A 15592-nucleotide genomic window follows, 5' to 3' on the forward strand; every position below is an offset into this window, starting at 1 on the left:
ATTATTTATATCTATAAACATACATTTACATATTCAACAAGCCATACAACCTACAACAATGCAGGAGTCAATCAAGCTAATCTAGCCGCCCCATTAGGAGATACCAAATTATATGTCATTTAATATCACCAAAGTCACGTTAAAACATGCATGTCCACACACACACACACACACACAACAAAACCAGTAGATGGTGTCAGAGAGTCACATTTCAATTGTCCAAAAACTGAACACACACACACACACACACACACACACACACACACACACACACACACACACACACACACACACACACACACACACACACACACACACACACACACACACACACACACACACACACACACACACACACACACACACACGACGGCCGCCAATTACAGCAGAGACAGCACAATACTTTGCCAGCCTTTCTGCCTGGTCTTTGGGTATCCCAGGTGCTCAAAACCCTCCAACAACCAGTCCGTGGGTGTGTCCTAGGCTGGACCGCCAGAGGAAACAAAGTTCTTAGTCTTGCACTGCGGCTTGGTGTTAAAGCGCTCTCTGCAGTTGTTCTCATGGGCCTGGAAGTCCCACCCATTGCTATTCCGACAGCAGACGGACATACCGCTGGAAGGCCGCCAGGTCTCTCTTCCCGGTAGATGTTCGCGGGAGGGGCCGTCAGGTAGCGTCGGCTGTTGGTAGATTCCACCCAACCCGATCGCCAGAGGAAACGTTCGCTTTGAACGTTTTTGAAATTCCGTGAATAGACAACTGGAAAACCCGAAATTCCGTGCATAGCCGCCTCGCATCTCCCCCATTGTGACTAAACCATTTCGGAGGCGCGCAGTCTCAAGGGAATTGTCGCCACGTAAGGGGCCACCGAGCGAGCTAAAGCGAGCGAGTTGCCGTCCCGAACGTTGCGAAATTCCCTTGTCCCTACTCAGCGCCGTTTGAGTTATGTACCGATAGGCACAGAATCGTAAATCTTGTTGTGGGGACTGCTCTGTTTCCGGGTTTTTCCACCGTGGGACTCGCCGTACATATGCACGGAATTTCGGGGTTTCTAGGCGACTATGCACGGAATGACATGCACTGGATCCGTGCAATGTATACTAATTCTCTGGCGATCAGGCTGTTCCACCGGTGAGTAGTGCCTTCTTGTATGCAAGCTACATAGTCCACAGAAGTTGCAAATGCATCCACTGCACCTACTACATTGACGGTGGTAGTTACAACGGGTGTGGTTGTTGTGGATGCTACAAAAACAACAGTGGCGTTCACCGGCGCTTCCGTGCCACCATTCTCGGGCACACACACACACACACACACACACACACACACACACACACACACACACACACACACACACACACACACACACACACACACACACACACACACACACACACACAGATTGATAGACACACACTGACTGACTGACGCGCTCAACACACGAAGACTGACAGACATACATTCATTCAGCACACACTGACTAACAGACACACTCTTCTGACCTCACAGCCACAGAAGTCTTGTAGGAAGTAGGCAAAGCTCTGGATGACGGCTGTGTGTTTGGGTCCGTCTCTGTTGGAGTAACACACCATCACTTTGGGGCGGGGCCACGGACGTTCCGCCCCCAACGCTGCGCTGTGACTGGACGACTCGCTGCTCTCCTCGTCCAGTTGGCTGTAGATGTTTTCTAAAGAGAAGGGAAGCGTAAGACGAGAAGAGCAAACATGAGTCAAAGGTTAAGTCATTTAACACAAGATGAGTAAAGTCTCCATCTATCAATTTATGTTACCTTGTTGTTTCTTGCGACACATGACGGTAAAGAGCGTAGCGAAGGCAGACATGAGGACCAGAGGAACAGTGATAGCCATGGCCCTGATAGGCCCCGCCCAGGGGGAGTGGACTGGAACACAACACAAACACATATTTGGAACAAAAAGCTTGGTCGCATTTTTCAAGCGCGATGAAGCATAAATTAGGCTTTAGTCTGTCTTAACCTATTGATACCTGGAACGCATCTGTGTCATTTTAGATGTCTTCAAAAATAGCAGATATACAAGCTCATAGCGCGGCACCGAGTGCCGCGCTATGAGCTTGTAGATCTGCTATTTTTGAAAAATCTTTAAAACATTTTTTTTAGATTTGTTTTTAGGATTTAGAAAACATTTTTAAGAATCGGCCTCAGGCCTTAATGGGTTAAACTAACACACGCATTTGGATAACTGTTACAAACCCAAGGGAAATATATTGTGCGCAAAACTAACTGTGGTATAAAGCACACATGGTTGGACTGTGGTATAACTATAAAGCACACAAAATCAAACGCACCTAAAACTTACATACCCAGCAATGAGACAGACTAACACACATCTGTGCATATGTGTGTGCATGTATGTGTGTCTCACCTTGGCTGACGTGGTACTGAGTTTGTCTCCTGGTGATGTTATTGTCATCTCTCAGCTGAGAGAGAGAGAGAAAGAGAGAGAGTGGGTTAAATAGGTTTGTTATCTACATATGGTCAACATGAAGTAATTTTTTCAGAACGACTTTTAAAATGCAAGTTTGGAGTAAGCGCCAAGTCAACAAGTTAACAACATACCTAGTAGCATCTAGCGTCTAAATAGTCAACAAGCAAGAAGGGTAACCGGAACGGTCACCCAAAAACCTGGTCGCCCCCATTTTTTTCACAGAACACTCGGCCCCAGCGGCGGGACGCTCGGCCCGCTTGGCACGGAACACTCTGCCCGCTTGGTGAGTACAGACTACAGCCCCTAATATTGAGTTAGGAAGTACTTAGGCAAAACTGTTAAAACGACAGAGCCACGCCTTCTGAAGCGGACTTGAGCCACGAGAGGTACCGCCGAGCGAGCCGTCAGGAGAGCGATTCGCAAGTCCGCTTCAGCCAACTCAGCGCCGTTCAAGTTACGTCAGATTCTTGAATCATCACAAACATGTCCGAACGTGGAAATCTTTTTACAATAACCTCCTTTTTCAGAATAGAACCATTGAGGGTTAATAAGGGTCTTAATGCTAATATCATAGACAGTAAAAAGTTAAAAAGTAGGCTAATATATATATTTATATACAGTACATATTTATTTATTATTAACATTATAATATTTATTTTATATATATATATAGGCCTACATACACATATATACATATATAAAATAACAATTTCCTCTTCTCTTTGTCGTTTGCCAGGAAAGCGGTAGAATGACACTTTAGTTATTTTAGTCTCAGATCTGTTAAAACAGCGAGGGACACAGCACTGTGAGGGACACAGCACTGCGCATATTGGCAAAACACACACTTGGACCTGGAAGTTGTTCTGACGGGGCGTAACGTCACGGCTTAACAACAGAATTACATCCATAGTATTTGTCACCAGGTGTCGCCAATACCAAGCCAAGTACATTGTACAGCATTCCAGACCCCTGTTTAATCTGCTCTCATTAGCTCGGTCGTAGAGAATTAATGTACCCCCCATGTGACATGTCTCAACCAATCAGGATGACATATTTGCACTAGGCAGTAGGTTGGTAGGTATTTTTCCATGCCCTGGTATACTACATGTAATATCTATAGAGGCCCAACATTAACCCTGAGGCCCTGAGGCTGATTCTACAAATGTCTTCTAAAATCCTAAGTTTTCTGAAAAACATGTTGCTATATCGGTGTTGCTCAAACTTTTTCATGTCAAGGACCCCCAAAATGATATGTATTTGGCCACCGACCCCATCAACATTTTGATCCAGGGATGCCCAGAAGCAAAGATTAAAAATGTTTGCTTTAAAAATATATATATATTAAATGATTTGCACACATGTTCACGATTTTTCCAAAATGGCAGATCTACAAGCTCATAGTGCGGCACGAAGTGACTCCCTATGAGCTTGTATATCTGATGCTTTCCCGGTTTTAATGGGTTAATAAACTATAGTAATAACTAGTTAGTGTTGTTAGTAGTTAGTTGCTAGTAGTCAGTAGTTAGTAGTCAGTAGTCCTATTTGGGGGGGTGTTTGTACCTCAATAGCATAGGTCCCTGGAGACACGTCCTGTAGAACACAGGTGGTTCTGTACAAGTTCAACTCCTGAACATTAGAAACAACCACAAATACATAGTGAGGGCATGTTCACTGTACAAGTTCAACTCCTGAACATTAAAAACAACCACAAATACATAGTGAGGGCATGTTCACTGTACAAGTTCAACTCCTGAACATTAAAAACAACCACAAATACATAGTGAGGGTATGTTCACTGTACAAGTTCAACTCCTGAACATTAAAAACAACCACAAATACATAGTGAGGGCATGTTCACAAATAGCATTTTCACCCAACTGCCACCGCCCTTTTTATCAAGTATTGTATTTTTGTATACACCGTAGAACCTAGGGGTGTGCCGGGGTGTGCCGACTAATTTCACCAAACGATACGATAAGATATTTGGCTCACAACTTCGATACGATTTCGATACGATACGATACGCACTTTTTTTATTATGAAAAATATATGGGGGAGAAAAAAAGCAAATGCAAACAAATAATTCTGTTTTTGCATTATTCAGATATGCGAACTTGTAGCTTTTCAGCTACAATAGCCGTTTTGAATCCAAATAGGGCAATAGTGTGACACCTGACCCGAAAAAACAACAACATGTTGTCACCCTTTTCACCTCGGGGCTGTTTGCATGCCTGATTATTATTATTGTAAAAAAAAAACACGATATTTTTTTTTCTCAAAACGATACATATCGTCACGAAAACGTATCGCGATATATCGCGGGACGATATATCGGCACACCCCTAGTAGAACCCTATGGGATTCAGCAGCAAGAGTGGAGTGCTTTCAAAAGTTGAAAACATCTGAACCTTTTCAGATAAGTTCATGTGGCATTAATCGGATTATATCAACTGACCATTACAACAAAGAAAATGCTGCTTATGAGGAGGGCAATTGCAAAGTGTGTGAACACGGCCTGAGACAGGCAGAGGAAGAGAACTAAATCAACACACGCACAACAAATGAAATAAAATGGAAAGAACACAACATAAAGGAACAGGCGCGCGGGAAGTCCTTAATACCTAGGGGGGCTGTGCGTGGGGGCGATTTTTGGGGGGTTTTCTGTGTTTTTCCCCACACAAAAAGGCAGATAGACAGTGCAAACACCAGGTTGAAGTTCATCCATGACCGTAACAGACCGCTATGAACCATGGCTGGCGTTTGTTTTCATTCTTATGAGACCAGAGACCGCATGGCTCATTTGCATATCCTCGTGAATATAATTACGCGTATGCAAATTAGCCATGCGGTCTTCCGAAAATATATATATATTATAAAAAAAAAAAAAAAAATTCTTTCTTTTTTTTTCTTCCCATCACCAGGGGGGCTGCAGCCCCCATAGCCCCCCCCCCTTCCCGCGCCACTGTAAAGGAAAGAGGTAGAGAAAGAATAAGGTGAGCGAAGTAATGAAAAAATGTCTGACCGGTTTACAGGGCTGGGCTCTGAAGACCGCTTCCTGTCTGAGTTTGTAAAACAGGAAGTAGATGGAGACGCCAAAGGTCGTAGGGGCGTGGTCAAATATCACATGTAAGCTGGAACCCAACTGAGACACATTCAGACTCCTGGGCCTCCAGACTACAAACACACACAAGAATTGTTTGTTTGTTAGCACAGCTATTTCATTCATGTATGTATTCATGGTTTTGTGTGTTTATAATTTGTTTAATTTCTTACATGGTTTACACACAACGTTGTCTGGCCCCAGCAGTACCTCACAAGCTGTAGCGCACACACACACACACACACACACACACACACACACACACACACACACACACACACACACACACACACACACACACACACACACACACACACACACGCACACACGGTTAGAACAGTATTTTATGGACCATCAGTGAATAAATCATTACTAAGCAATCTCCCATATCACATGTACTGTAATTAAAATAGAAAATGTCAAATATTCACTTTTATACCAAAACATTCTTTTTTTAGTTCAAGACAAAGTATAGCTGGACTTACAGTTTGTTCTGAGGAACGACGGAGGAAAGAAACTGTCGTTCATGAAGGTTGGAAAAGGAACGACGCGGACCATGTAGTCTGTGTCAAAGAGCAGACCTGAGAACAGCTGACTGCTCAGCTTCTAAACAAACAAACAAACAAACATACAAATATCAAGTAGTCTGTCTCAGCTGTCCATCTCAAATGCATGTATTCTTTTCGCACTGACAAATGCAGCAAACCACCCACTTTTTTACATCTCTTGACAAAGGCAGGTGCCCAAACGAGCAGCCGATCGTGAATTGACGTTTTGCCAAGCCATGGTGGACGGAATAGGTTGTCACCAGTTTGGAAACTGCACTAAGTACTTGGCAATTACAAGCACATTAGGCAAGCTAGCATTAGAGGACTAGCTAGCTACATCATGTAAAAAAAGACTTCCACCCAGCCAAAGGGAGGACAGTGTAGCCAATGAAAATGATCTGGGCGTCGTTTGCTGTTGTATTTTTGTCAGTGCAAAACGCATGTGTGTGTCTCAAACAGCAGACCTGAGAAGAGCAGATTGCTCAGCTTCTTGATCTAAATAGCAGTGGTGGAGAGAGTACTAAAATATTTTACATCGCGACACAATGTGAGCTTGTAGATCGGCTATTTTCAATTTGCTAAAATGTATAAGAGCTGAAGTGTATGTTTTGTAATAACAATCAAAATCTACAAAGTAACTAGTAACTAAAGTTTTCATATAATTGCAATGGAGTAAAAGTACAATATTTGCCTCTGAGATGTAGTGGAGTAGAAGTAAAAGTACTGGAAATTGGAAATACTCCAGTAAAGTAAAAAATACCTCACAATTGTACTCAAGTACAGTACTTAAGTAAATGTTACTTTACACCACTGCTAAACAGACACACAAACATCTTATGCTGACATTAACTATGACCTTATGTATTTGTATTGATATCAACTCTATGGTCTTACTGTATCTGTATTGATATCAACTCTATAGTCTTATATTATTATATATATATATATATATATATATATATATATATATATTAGCCATGTACTCACATTGTTTCTGTAGGAAAAGTTGAGTTGCCGTGGGTCTTTGAGGACGAGGTGTTGACACTGTTTACCTTCTGGATTCTTATCTTCCAAATAGACTCTGAAACCCTTCACGTGTTCTATACCTGACAGAGAGACAAAAAGAGAGAAGTTTCATACAGGCTATGTTCTTAAGTTCTTTAGCAACGTGTAACATCAGAATGACCTTCAATATTGTACGTGCATTCATTCATTGCTTTATTGAGAAGGATTTATTGGTTGCAAGTGCTGTGTTCAACTGGCACCCATAATATGGGCCAAACCTAACCTAGTTAACCACATTAAGCATTAGCATCCCCCTAGCATTAGCATCGCCATTCATAATAGGCGATCGTTCTGGAAAAATGTATGAACATTGGGCAAAACTAGGTGAACATTCGGCAAACATAGCAGATCTACAAGCTCACAACGTGTCACATTGCAAGACGTTGTGAGATGGAAGATTGGCTATTTTCTGTATAGGACAGCCTACAACCAAATATAATATGGTTTAGGATGCTAACTCTTTGAAGCTAACTATTAAAAGCTAGCTAACAGAAGGGCCAAGCCAACATTTTCTTCTCTTCTCCTCTCTTCCATTTCCCCATTTCCCCTTATCCACCCCTCTTCCCCTCCCTCCCTCAGTGTCCTATTCTCTGCTCTTCCTTTGCCCCTGAAAGAGTTCAAACTCATCTCTACCTTATAATTATAGTCCAGACACACACACAGTCACACACACGCACACGCACACGCACACGCACACGCACACGCACACGCACACACGCACACACACACACACACACACACACACACACACACACACACACACACAGGAATGTTTCCTATTATTTGCGCGGGGAGTGAGGGAAGATGAAGGATATATGAAATTCTATACCTCTACTACCTTCTCCGATACCATCACTACATCACAGAGAGAGAAGGTGAGGAAGAGAAGGGGGGGTGTTGGGGTCAGATGAGAAAGAAAGGATGAGAGATAAAGAGGTGAGGGGAAAAAGGGGGAGGAGGAGAGAGAGAGAGAAAAGAGAGAGAACGGACGACAGGGAGACGAGGGAGAGAAAGCCGTAGAACTGGTTTTTCTGTCTGTATGGAGGCCGATTGATCAAATACCACAGAACAGTCTCTTTCTGTCTCTCTCTGCCTCTCTCTCTCTCATTCACTACCTTTTTGCTCTTCATCTGTTGCCCTCTTCTCCTCTTTGGACACACTCTCTCTCTATCTATATCTACATATCTATATCTATATCTATCTATACATATATACATGTATATATCACTCGGCCTCTCTCTTTCAATGACAGTCACACAGAGGACAGCTTGTATTATACCGACTCAAGAGTAAGGGGGGGGGACGAGAGGTTCATCTTACAGTTTAGTAAAAGAGCAGAGGAAGGAAGGATCCAAAAAACCTGTGACACTTTATACTTTACACACACACACGCACGCGCGCGCAAACAGAAACAGCCTTCAGGCCCGGGTAATCCTACTGATCTGTAAACTTTGACTCTATGGATGGATATGGTGCAGAGTAGTAGTATGTACATCACACTACTATTATGGGGTCAAAACACTCCCACATCCTTATCTTAACCGTAACCACACCAAACCCATGATAACTTACCTTAACCACACCAAAACCATGATAACTTGCCTTAGCCACACTTTGTGTAGGACAAAACTTTACCAAAACCACATAAAAACCCGTAACATACCGTAACCACATCAAACCCATGACTTATCTCAACTACACCAAACCCATATGCATGTGTTTTGTATGGTTAAGGTAAGACAAAACTTAACGGTAACCACAACAAATACATGACTAAACTTAACCTGGGACATCATGAGCACAACCTTACCTTAACCACACAACTAAAATCAATTCATTAGCCTGTTTCTTTTAGCAATTTAACCTGGAGTTGAACCCACACTGCGCCAGATCGATTCATTCGAGAGTCTATCAACTTTGAAGGCTTTGACTTTTTTGTGATTTTTGTGTTCTTCCTCTCCTCCTAGTTTCAATAGAATCACAGCGGTGGAGGACGGCATCAGGGTTTATAATTATACTCTTGAAACAGTGAAACACACACATACCTAGAGGACTAGGATACCAGTGGACGATGACAGCTGCCTGGCTGGAACAGGACAGATGTGAGAAAGACATGTTGGATACCTCATGGATGGCATGTTTACCTGCTGGAGAGATGACTGAACAATCTGACAGAGAGAGAAGAGAGAGAGGAGAGAGAGAGAGAGAGAGAGAGAGAGAGAGAGAGAGAGAGAGAGAGAGAGAGAGAGAGAGAGAGAGAGAATTAATTGGTATCATAGGCAGAATGTATACATATGTAAGTGAACTGAAATGTGTCCTTACATTGGCAACAGGAGAGAGAGAGAGATAGAGGTAGACACAGACAGACAGAGACACAGAAAGAGAGAGTGAAGGCAAGCCATGACCTCCTTTAACCATGACTCCTCTTCCTGTCAATTCAATTGCAACCAGGTATGTATGGAGTATGTTAGAGGTGTCAAATACATATGAACTCCTTTTTTATTTGCTAGATTTGCAGGCCACTAGGTGACCTTCAAATCTGGTGTGTGGTCTCAGTCTCCATACATAGGCATGTTGCGTTTGTGACTTGTTAACGTTTTTGTTTAGTCCTAATTGAATGAGTAACACCCTGAAACATTTCTTTGTCTTCTGAAGATGACTTCTGAATGTAGGGTTACAAAAAGGATATTTTTTCCATGTTGATTTTCCTTATTTTAATCTGTATATAGACCGTTTCAAGCTGTGAACCTTCCAACATGTATTCATTTACAGTCTGTTCTCGGGATACTAAATAAAGTCTCTTGGTCAGCTGTTAGCTTAGCTAGCTGGCTGGCTATAATGTCCAGTAGTTGGCTATAATGAGAAAACATTGATAGGCCTAATGGGATAAATTATCTCGTGGGCTTCTCTCTCCCTGACCCTTTCCATCGTTACGTAAAACTACAATAAACTGGTGGATGATAGCTAACCTTAGCCAATGCTAACTACAGTACAAGAAAGTATCTTATCAACAGCCAACCTGGAAGGGACCAAGGCGTTTGGTTTGTTCCCTAGCAACATGAGAGTGTTTGGATGAAACTGTAATATCGGATTTGTATGTCAATTTAGATTTTTCTTTTTATTGCATAAAATGTCCGTCTTACTTTCTCTTTCAGTTCTTTGTCTCCTAAAAAAGCTTTGAAGAGAGAGAGGGAATGTTTTCTTTTAGTCTAGTTTTAGTTGACCGAGTATCATAAGATTTTAGTTGACTAACCCTACAGTTGATTTAGTCGACTAAAATGTATGTTTGGCAGGCTCCGCTGTGATGCTTGATTTATCAAAAATAGCCGATCTGCGTTGTGATGCCTTGCGAGCTTATAGATCGACTATTTAATGAGTGCTACGCCCACGAGCAACCATGCATAAAATGACTTAGTTCTACTGGATCTCGCTAGACCCTCCCTAACATTTACGTCAATTTTTTTTTCCGTTGACGTATATTCAGCCATTAGTTTTAGTCATCATAGCTTAGTTTGTATTTGGTTTTCGTCAGTGAAAAAAGGTCGTCGACGAACATTTTTCGTCGTAGTTTCAGTCAACGAGATTAACATTGGAGACAATCAGCCATGAGCCTGACCTCCTCTCTCTCTCATGGTGAGGAAGAGAGAGAGAAGAAGAGAGATGAAGAAAAGCACTGACTCGTGTCCTATCCCACGCCCCCCCCCTCCATCCCTCCTCTTCTACATCCCTCTATCCATCCCTCTCTCCGTTCAGTGGAAGATAGAAGCAGTCAGTCGTGTCGTTAACCCCGCCCCTTCTCTTTCTCTCTTTAAATCCCACTTTTCTCTTCTTTCCCTTCTCCTCCCTCCCTCCTCTGTTCATGGCTGGCTGCATCCCTTTCTCTCCTCTTCTTCTTCTTCTTCTTCTTCGTCCTCCTCTCCTCCTCTTCCTCTCCCGGGGAGAGGAAGACGGGCGAGGACAGAGGAACAGAGGAGAAGAGGAGAGAAGAAGAGGGAAGATGGAGGAGAAATGAGGAGATGGGAGGAGGAAGCGAGGAGAGGAGAAGAGAAGAGAGAGGAAGACAGTAACAGAGGAGAGAGAGAGCGATAGAGGGGAGATGAGGAGAGGAAGATAAGAAGAGAACAGAGAGGAGGAGATTAGGCGAGAGACCAAGAGAGAAGAGAAGAGGAGAGGAGAGGAGAAAAGAGGAGAGGAGAGGAGGTGGTTCATTCATGTCCTCTCCTTACACCTCCTTCTATTCTTCTCTTTCAAGTCACTGACTCTCACCCCTCCCTCCATCCTCTCAGGCCCAGGGAGGGAGGAAAGTCAGTGAGGTGTGTCATCCCCTACACACACACACACACACACACACACACACACACACACACACACACACACACACACACACACACGCGCGCGCGCGCGCACACGCAAGCGCACATACACACACACACGCGCGCAAGCACACATGCACACAGGGGGGCTCAGAGCGTGTCATGGTCACAGACAAAGGTTAGCGAGAGAGACAGGATGAAGAACTTGACTTCTACACAACAAAGAACACAAAAGGAAGGAAGGGGTATGTGGTGTGTGTGTGTGTGTGTGTGTGTGTGTGTGTGTGTGTGTGTGTGTGTGTGTGTGTGTGTGTGTGTGTGTGTGTGTGTGTGTGTGTGTGTGTGTGTGTGTGTGGGGTGGTCTAAAAGGTCAGACATTGTTATTGCTAAACATTATTCTGCTTTCGGACTCGTTGGAAGTAAGTTGACCTGGTGGAGCGTTAGCTGAATTAATTAAAAAATGTCAGACAGGCAGGCAGACAGGCAGAGAGGCAGACAGACACATGATGTAACTTACTATCAGTTCTGAAGATGACTCCTAACCTCCGTCCTGCTTCGTCTACACTGGACTGGACCACCTGAGAGAGAGAGAGGGGGGGGGGGGGGGTAATGAGTGAGACTGTTCCACTTCAGACTGGATGACATGTTTGGTTTACTCTGTGACCGACTCACTGACTCGTTGAGTGAATGAGGTTTATGCACAGAAAACCTCCTCACTGGGTTCAGGTCATGACAATAATTCAATTGTTAATGGGAACGATTTTTTCTGTATCATTCACTTTTCAGTCATTAGTTGCATTTCTTTCCAATGTCACCATTTCTAAATGTTCGCCCCCTCTAGGAGATGAAGAATGTTAGTCAGTGAATGCCAAGTAGCCTACACCAGGGGTTCCCAAGCTTTTTTCATGGCAAGGACCCCCAAATAGCCATAGCCTCAGGCTGTGGCCCCTATGGCTTAACAACGGCCACAAAAAAAAACAAATAGCCAATCTGCAAGCTCACAACGCACCGTGCTGCGCCACGTTGTGAGCTATGTCGCACTGCCCGATCTGACCAATATGTCTGAGTCATAGTGTCGGGGGCTTTGTCAGAGTAGCTGTTGTACCCGTCCGTCTGTCTGTCCAAAAATTGGTAATGAATTTCAGTGCCAATTTATTTTACGTTTTTTTTAACCCATTAAGATCTGAAGCCGATTCTATATGTCTCCTAAATCTCAACAGTATTCTGGAAAACGTATGTTTCTATATCAGTGGTGCTCAATTTTTTTCATGTCAAGGATCCCCGAAATGATATGTATTTGGCCGCGGACCCCCATCAAAACATTTAGTTCCAGGGACCCCCAGAAGCAAAGATTTGAGTTAAAAATGTCTGCTTTAAAATATATATATATTCAAAGATTTGCACACATTTTAACAATAAAAAAAAAATAGCAGATCTACAAGCTCGTAGCGCGGCACTCGGTGCCGCGCTATGAGCTTGTATATCTGCTATTTTTGAATAGCCAAAGTGTAAAATAAGGCTTTTTAGCTCAAATCTAAAAATGACACAGTTCCAGGCCTTAATGGGTTAAAGAGCTGAAGAGACGGGGAGACCCCGGTTATTGAACAACCACTCTATAGTAAGGATTACTATCAGAATGTAACCGTGTAACTAAAAAACGTTTAGTTTGAACCAAAAGATCTTTTCACTAGAAAATGTCACATCACGCTATTGTCTGCTCTGTTTGTTTTAATAAGCAATGCTGTTCTCCAAAGGATCCAGTCAATGAAAAAATATTTTAATAGTTTATAAAGCTCTAAATGGTCTGGCACCTTCCTACCTCTCTGACTGCCTAGAGAGCTATGTTCCAAACCGGGCCCTCAGGTCTTCAAGTGCTGACCTGCTCGAGGTGCCTACAATGACATATAAAAAATACGGTGAAGCAGCATTCTGCTTTTACGGACCGACAGTGTGGAATAAACTCCCATTACACTTAAGACAGGCAGCCTCTGTCGATAGCTTTAAAGCACAGCTCAAGACCTATTTCTTCACTCTTGCTTTTAGCTGATTCTTTGGTTGATTTTTAATTCCTCACTGTATTGCCTATTTTAATGTTGTTTTATGCCTTTGCTTTTATTTTATTTTTATTTTATTTTTGCTTGCTTTATTGTTAAATTGGTTCTAACTGTAATTGTATTCTTGCTCTGTAAAGCACTTTGAGCTGCATTTCATGTCATGAAAGGTGCTATACAAATAAAGTTTATTATTATTATTATTATTAATAGAAACACAGTAAAAGAGGCCGGCACACTGAATAAAAACACTGAATATAGGAGACGATCAAGTAAGTCATTTGCGTGGCATCTTTATTTGGTGGACATGTTACGGCACAAGCAAAGCCGGTTAAGTTACAACAGGTGAAAGGCATCTACATGAAGCCATCCTGAGAATGGCTTGTGCTGAAACATGTCGGTCAAATAAATATTCGATGCAAACGTCACTACTGTCTCCATTGGGTATAATTCATAGGGGCCGAGGCTGTGCTCACAGAAAGCCTTTCTTTTTTCAGCTGCCAGCGTCTTTCTGCCATGCATTTCTATGGTAAAGACGCGCTGAGCATTGCGCTTCAGCATTTTCTCCACTTTAAACACTTTCAACCTGGCATCCGTATTTTGGGCATGTCGTTGTCAAAAATAGAGAAAATATGTACAAGCTCACAAAAGGTTGCACATGCGAAGTGTTGTGAGCTTCACCTTTTGTGAGCTTGTAGATTGGCTATCTTCCCCATGTGACACGTGTCATACGTTAGAAGATATAAAATAGGGTTTGATCATGGAATTGTGAGAACTGATCAAACGTGGTCACTCAACAGGTGTTCTACTTCTATTGTGTGAACAGCAATACATCACAACTGGATCTAGGGCTGAGTAATTTGGACATTGTACATTTTTCTAAAATAGCTGATCTACAAGCTCAAAACGTATTGTGATGTGTTGTGAGCCTGCATGCAGATCAGCTGTGTGTTGAGAATTTCTTCTAAAAAACTAAATGTTTCTCGCTTTTCCTGTTTAGACCCATTTTACACATGCAAGCTTGTAGATCAGCAATTTCTTTCTATTTTGACAATTGTTAAAGAATGTAAAAGAAAATATATCAGTCACGATGCAATATTATCATCATAATATTGATATATTGACATTTATGTCTCAATATCCCAAATCCCTGATAATATCTAGTCTCATCACAATATCGATATTAGGGATGGCCAACCGATAACCGTTAACCGTTAACCGTTAAGAAATCGGTAACCGGTTAATACTAACGATTAAAATTAATCGTAAAAAAAGAAAAGGGCCAAAATGTTTTTTAATTGTTTTTTGGCCAAGTCTACACCTGCAACCACACGTAACTTCCACTTTATTCTTCTTCTTCCTTGTCGTTGTATTGGTATTGTTTGTGTTGGAGCGCCTCAGTGCGGCTGCAGAGTTCATGTGCAACCTCTTCCAGAGAGAGATAGAGACACTAGAAACTCTGCTGGAGACACAAAACAAACTGTGTAGACTTGGCCCTTCAAAATAAAATGTATTTTGGCCATTAAACGTTTTTTTGCACAAAATTTTCCTTAATGGTTATCGATTAATTAATCGGTAAGGCCTAACGGTAACCGTTTAATAAAATGTCTCAATTTGGCCATCCCTAATCGATCAATATTGTCCTGCACTAACTGGATCTACACTCAAGCTGGATACAAAACACATCTGAACAGGACTGACTGACTGACTGACTGACTGACTGACTGACTGACCGACTAGCCTACGATCAAAGAGTTGCTCTCTGGTTGAGTTTAGGAACACACACCTGAAACCAATCAAGAGAACAAACGGTATATGTGTGAGTGTGTGTTGTATAGTTGTGTATATGTGTGCTGTGGTTGTTGTCCTGCATGTGTCAGGGGCCCCAAAGGTCTGCATTTATGGCCCTGGTGTGTGTGTGAGCATGTTTTCATGTTGTGGTGTGTGTGTGTGTGTGTGTGTGTGTGTGTGTGTGTGTGTGCGTGGGTGCGTGCTTGAGAGAGGGAGACAGAGAGAGTTTTATGGCAGTTCGGCTCACACCTCTGAAACAAGG

General features: G+C 42.6%; 1 protein-coding gene across 2 annotated transcripts in view; it reads right to left on the reverse strand.

Moving 5' to 3' along the window:
• The window catches only part of il17rd (interleukin 17 receptor D), a 35513-nt gene that overhangs the window by 7152 nt on the left and 12769 nt on the right, over positions 1–15592 (reverse strand). For both annotated transcript variants that reach the window (XM_080425102.1, XM_080425101.1), the window contains exons 2-11: positions 12006–12066; positions 9221–9343; positions 7098–7216; positions 6048–6168; positions 5736–5780; positions 5485–5636; positions 4023–4088; positions 2400–2454; positions 1787–1897; positions 1500–1684 (exon numbers count right to left, since the gene is read on the reverse strand). In XM_080425102.1, coding sequence (XP_080281228.1) covers positions 1500–1684; positions 1787–1897; positions 2400–2454; positions 4023–4088; positions 5485–5636; positions 5736–5780; positions 6048–6168; positions 7098–7216; positions 9221–9343; positions 12006–12066 — 1038 coding nt within the window. The remainder of the gene's footprint in view (positions 1–1499; positions 1685–1786; positions 1898–2399; positions 2455–4022; positions 4089–5484; positions 5637–5735; positions 5781–6047; positions 6169–7097; positions 7217–9220; positions 9344–12005; positions 12067–15592) is intronic.

Source organism: Gymnoscopelus braueri (assembly GCF_963280865.1).
Source record: "Gymnoscopelus braueri genome assembly, chromosome: 3".
NCBI classification, from domain to species: domain Eukaryota; kingdom Metazoa; phylum Chordata; class Actinopteri; order Myctophiformes; family Myctophidae; genus Gymnoscopelus; species Gymnoscopelus braueri.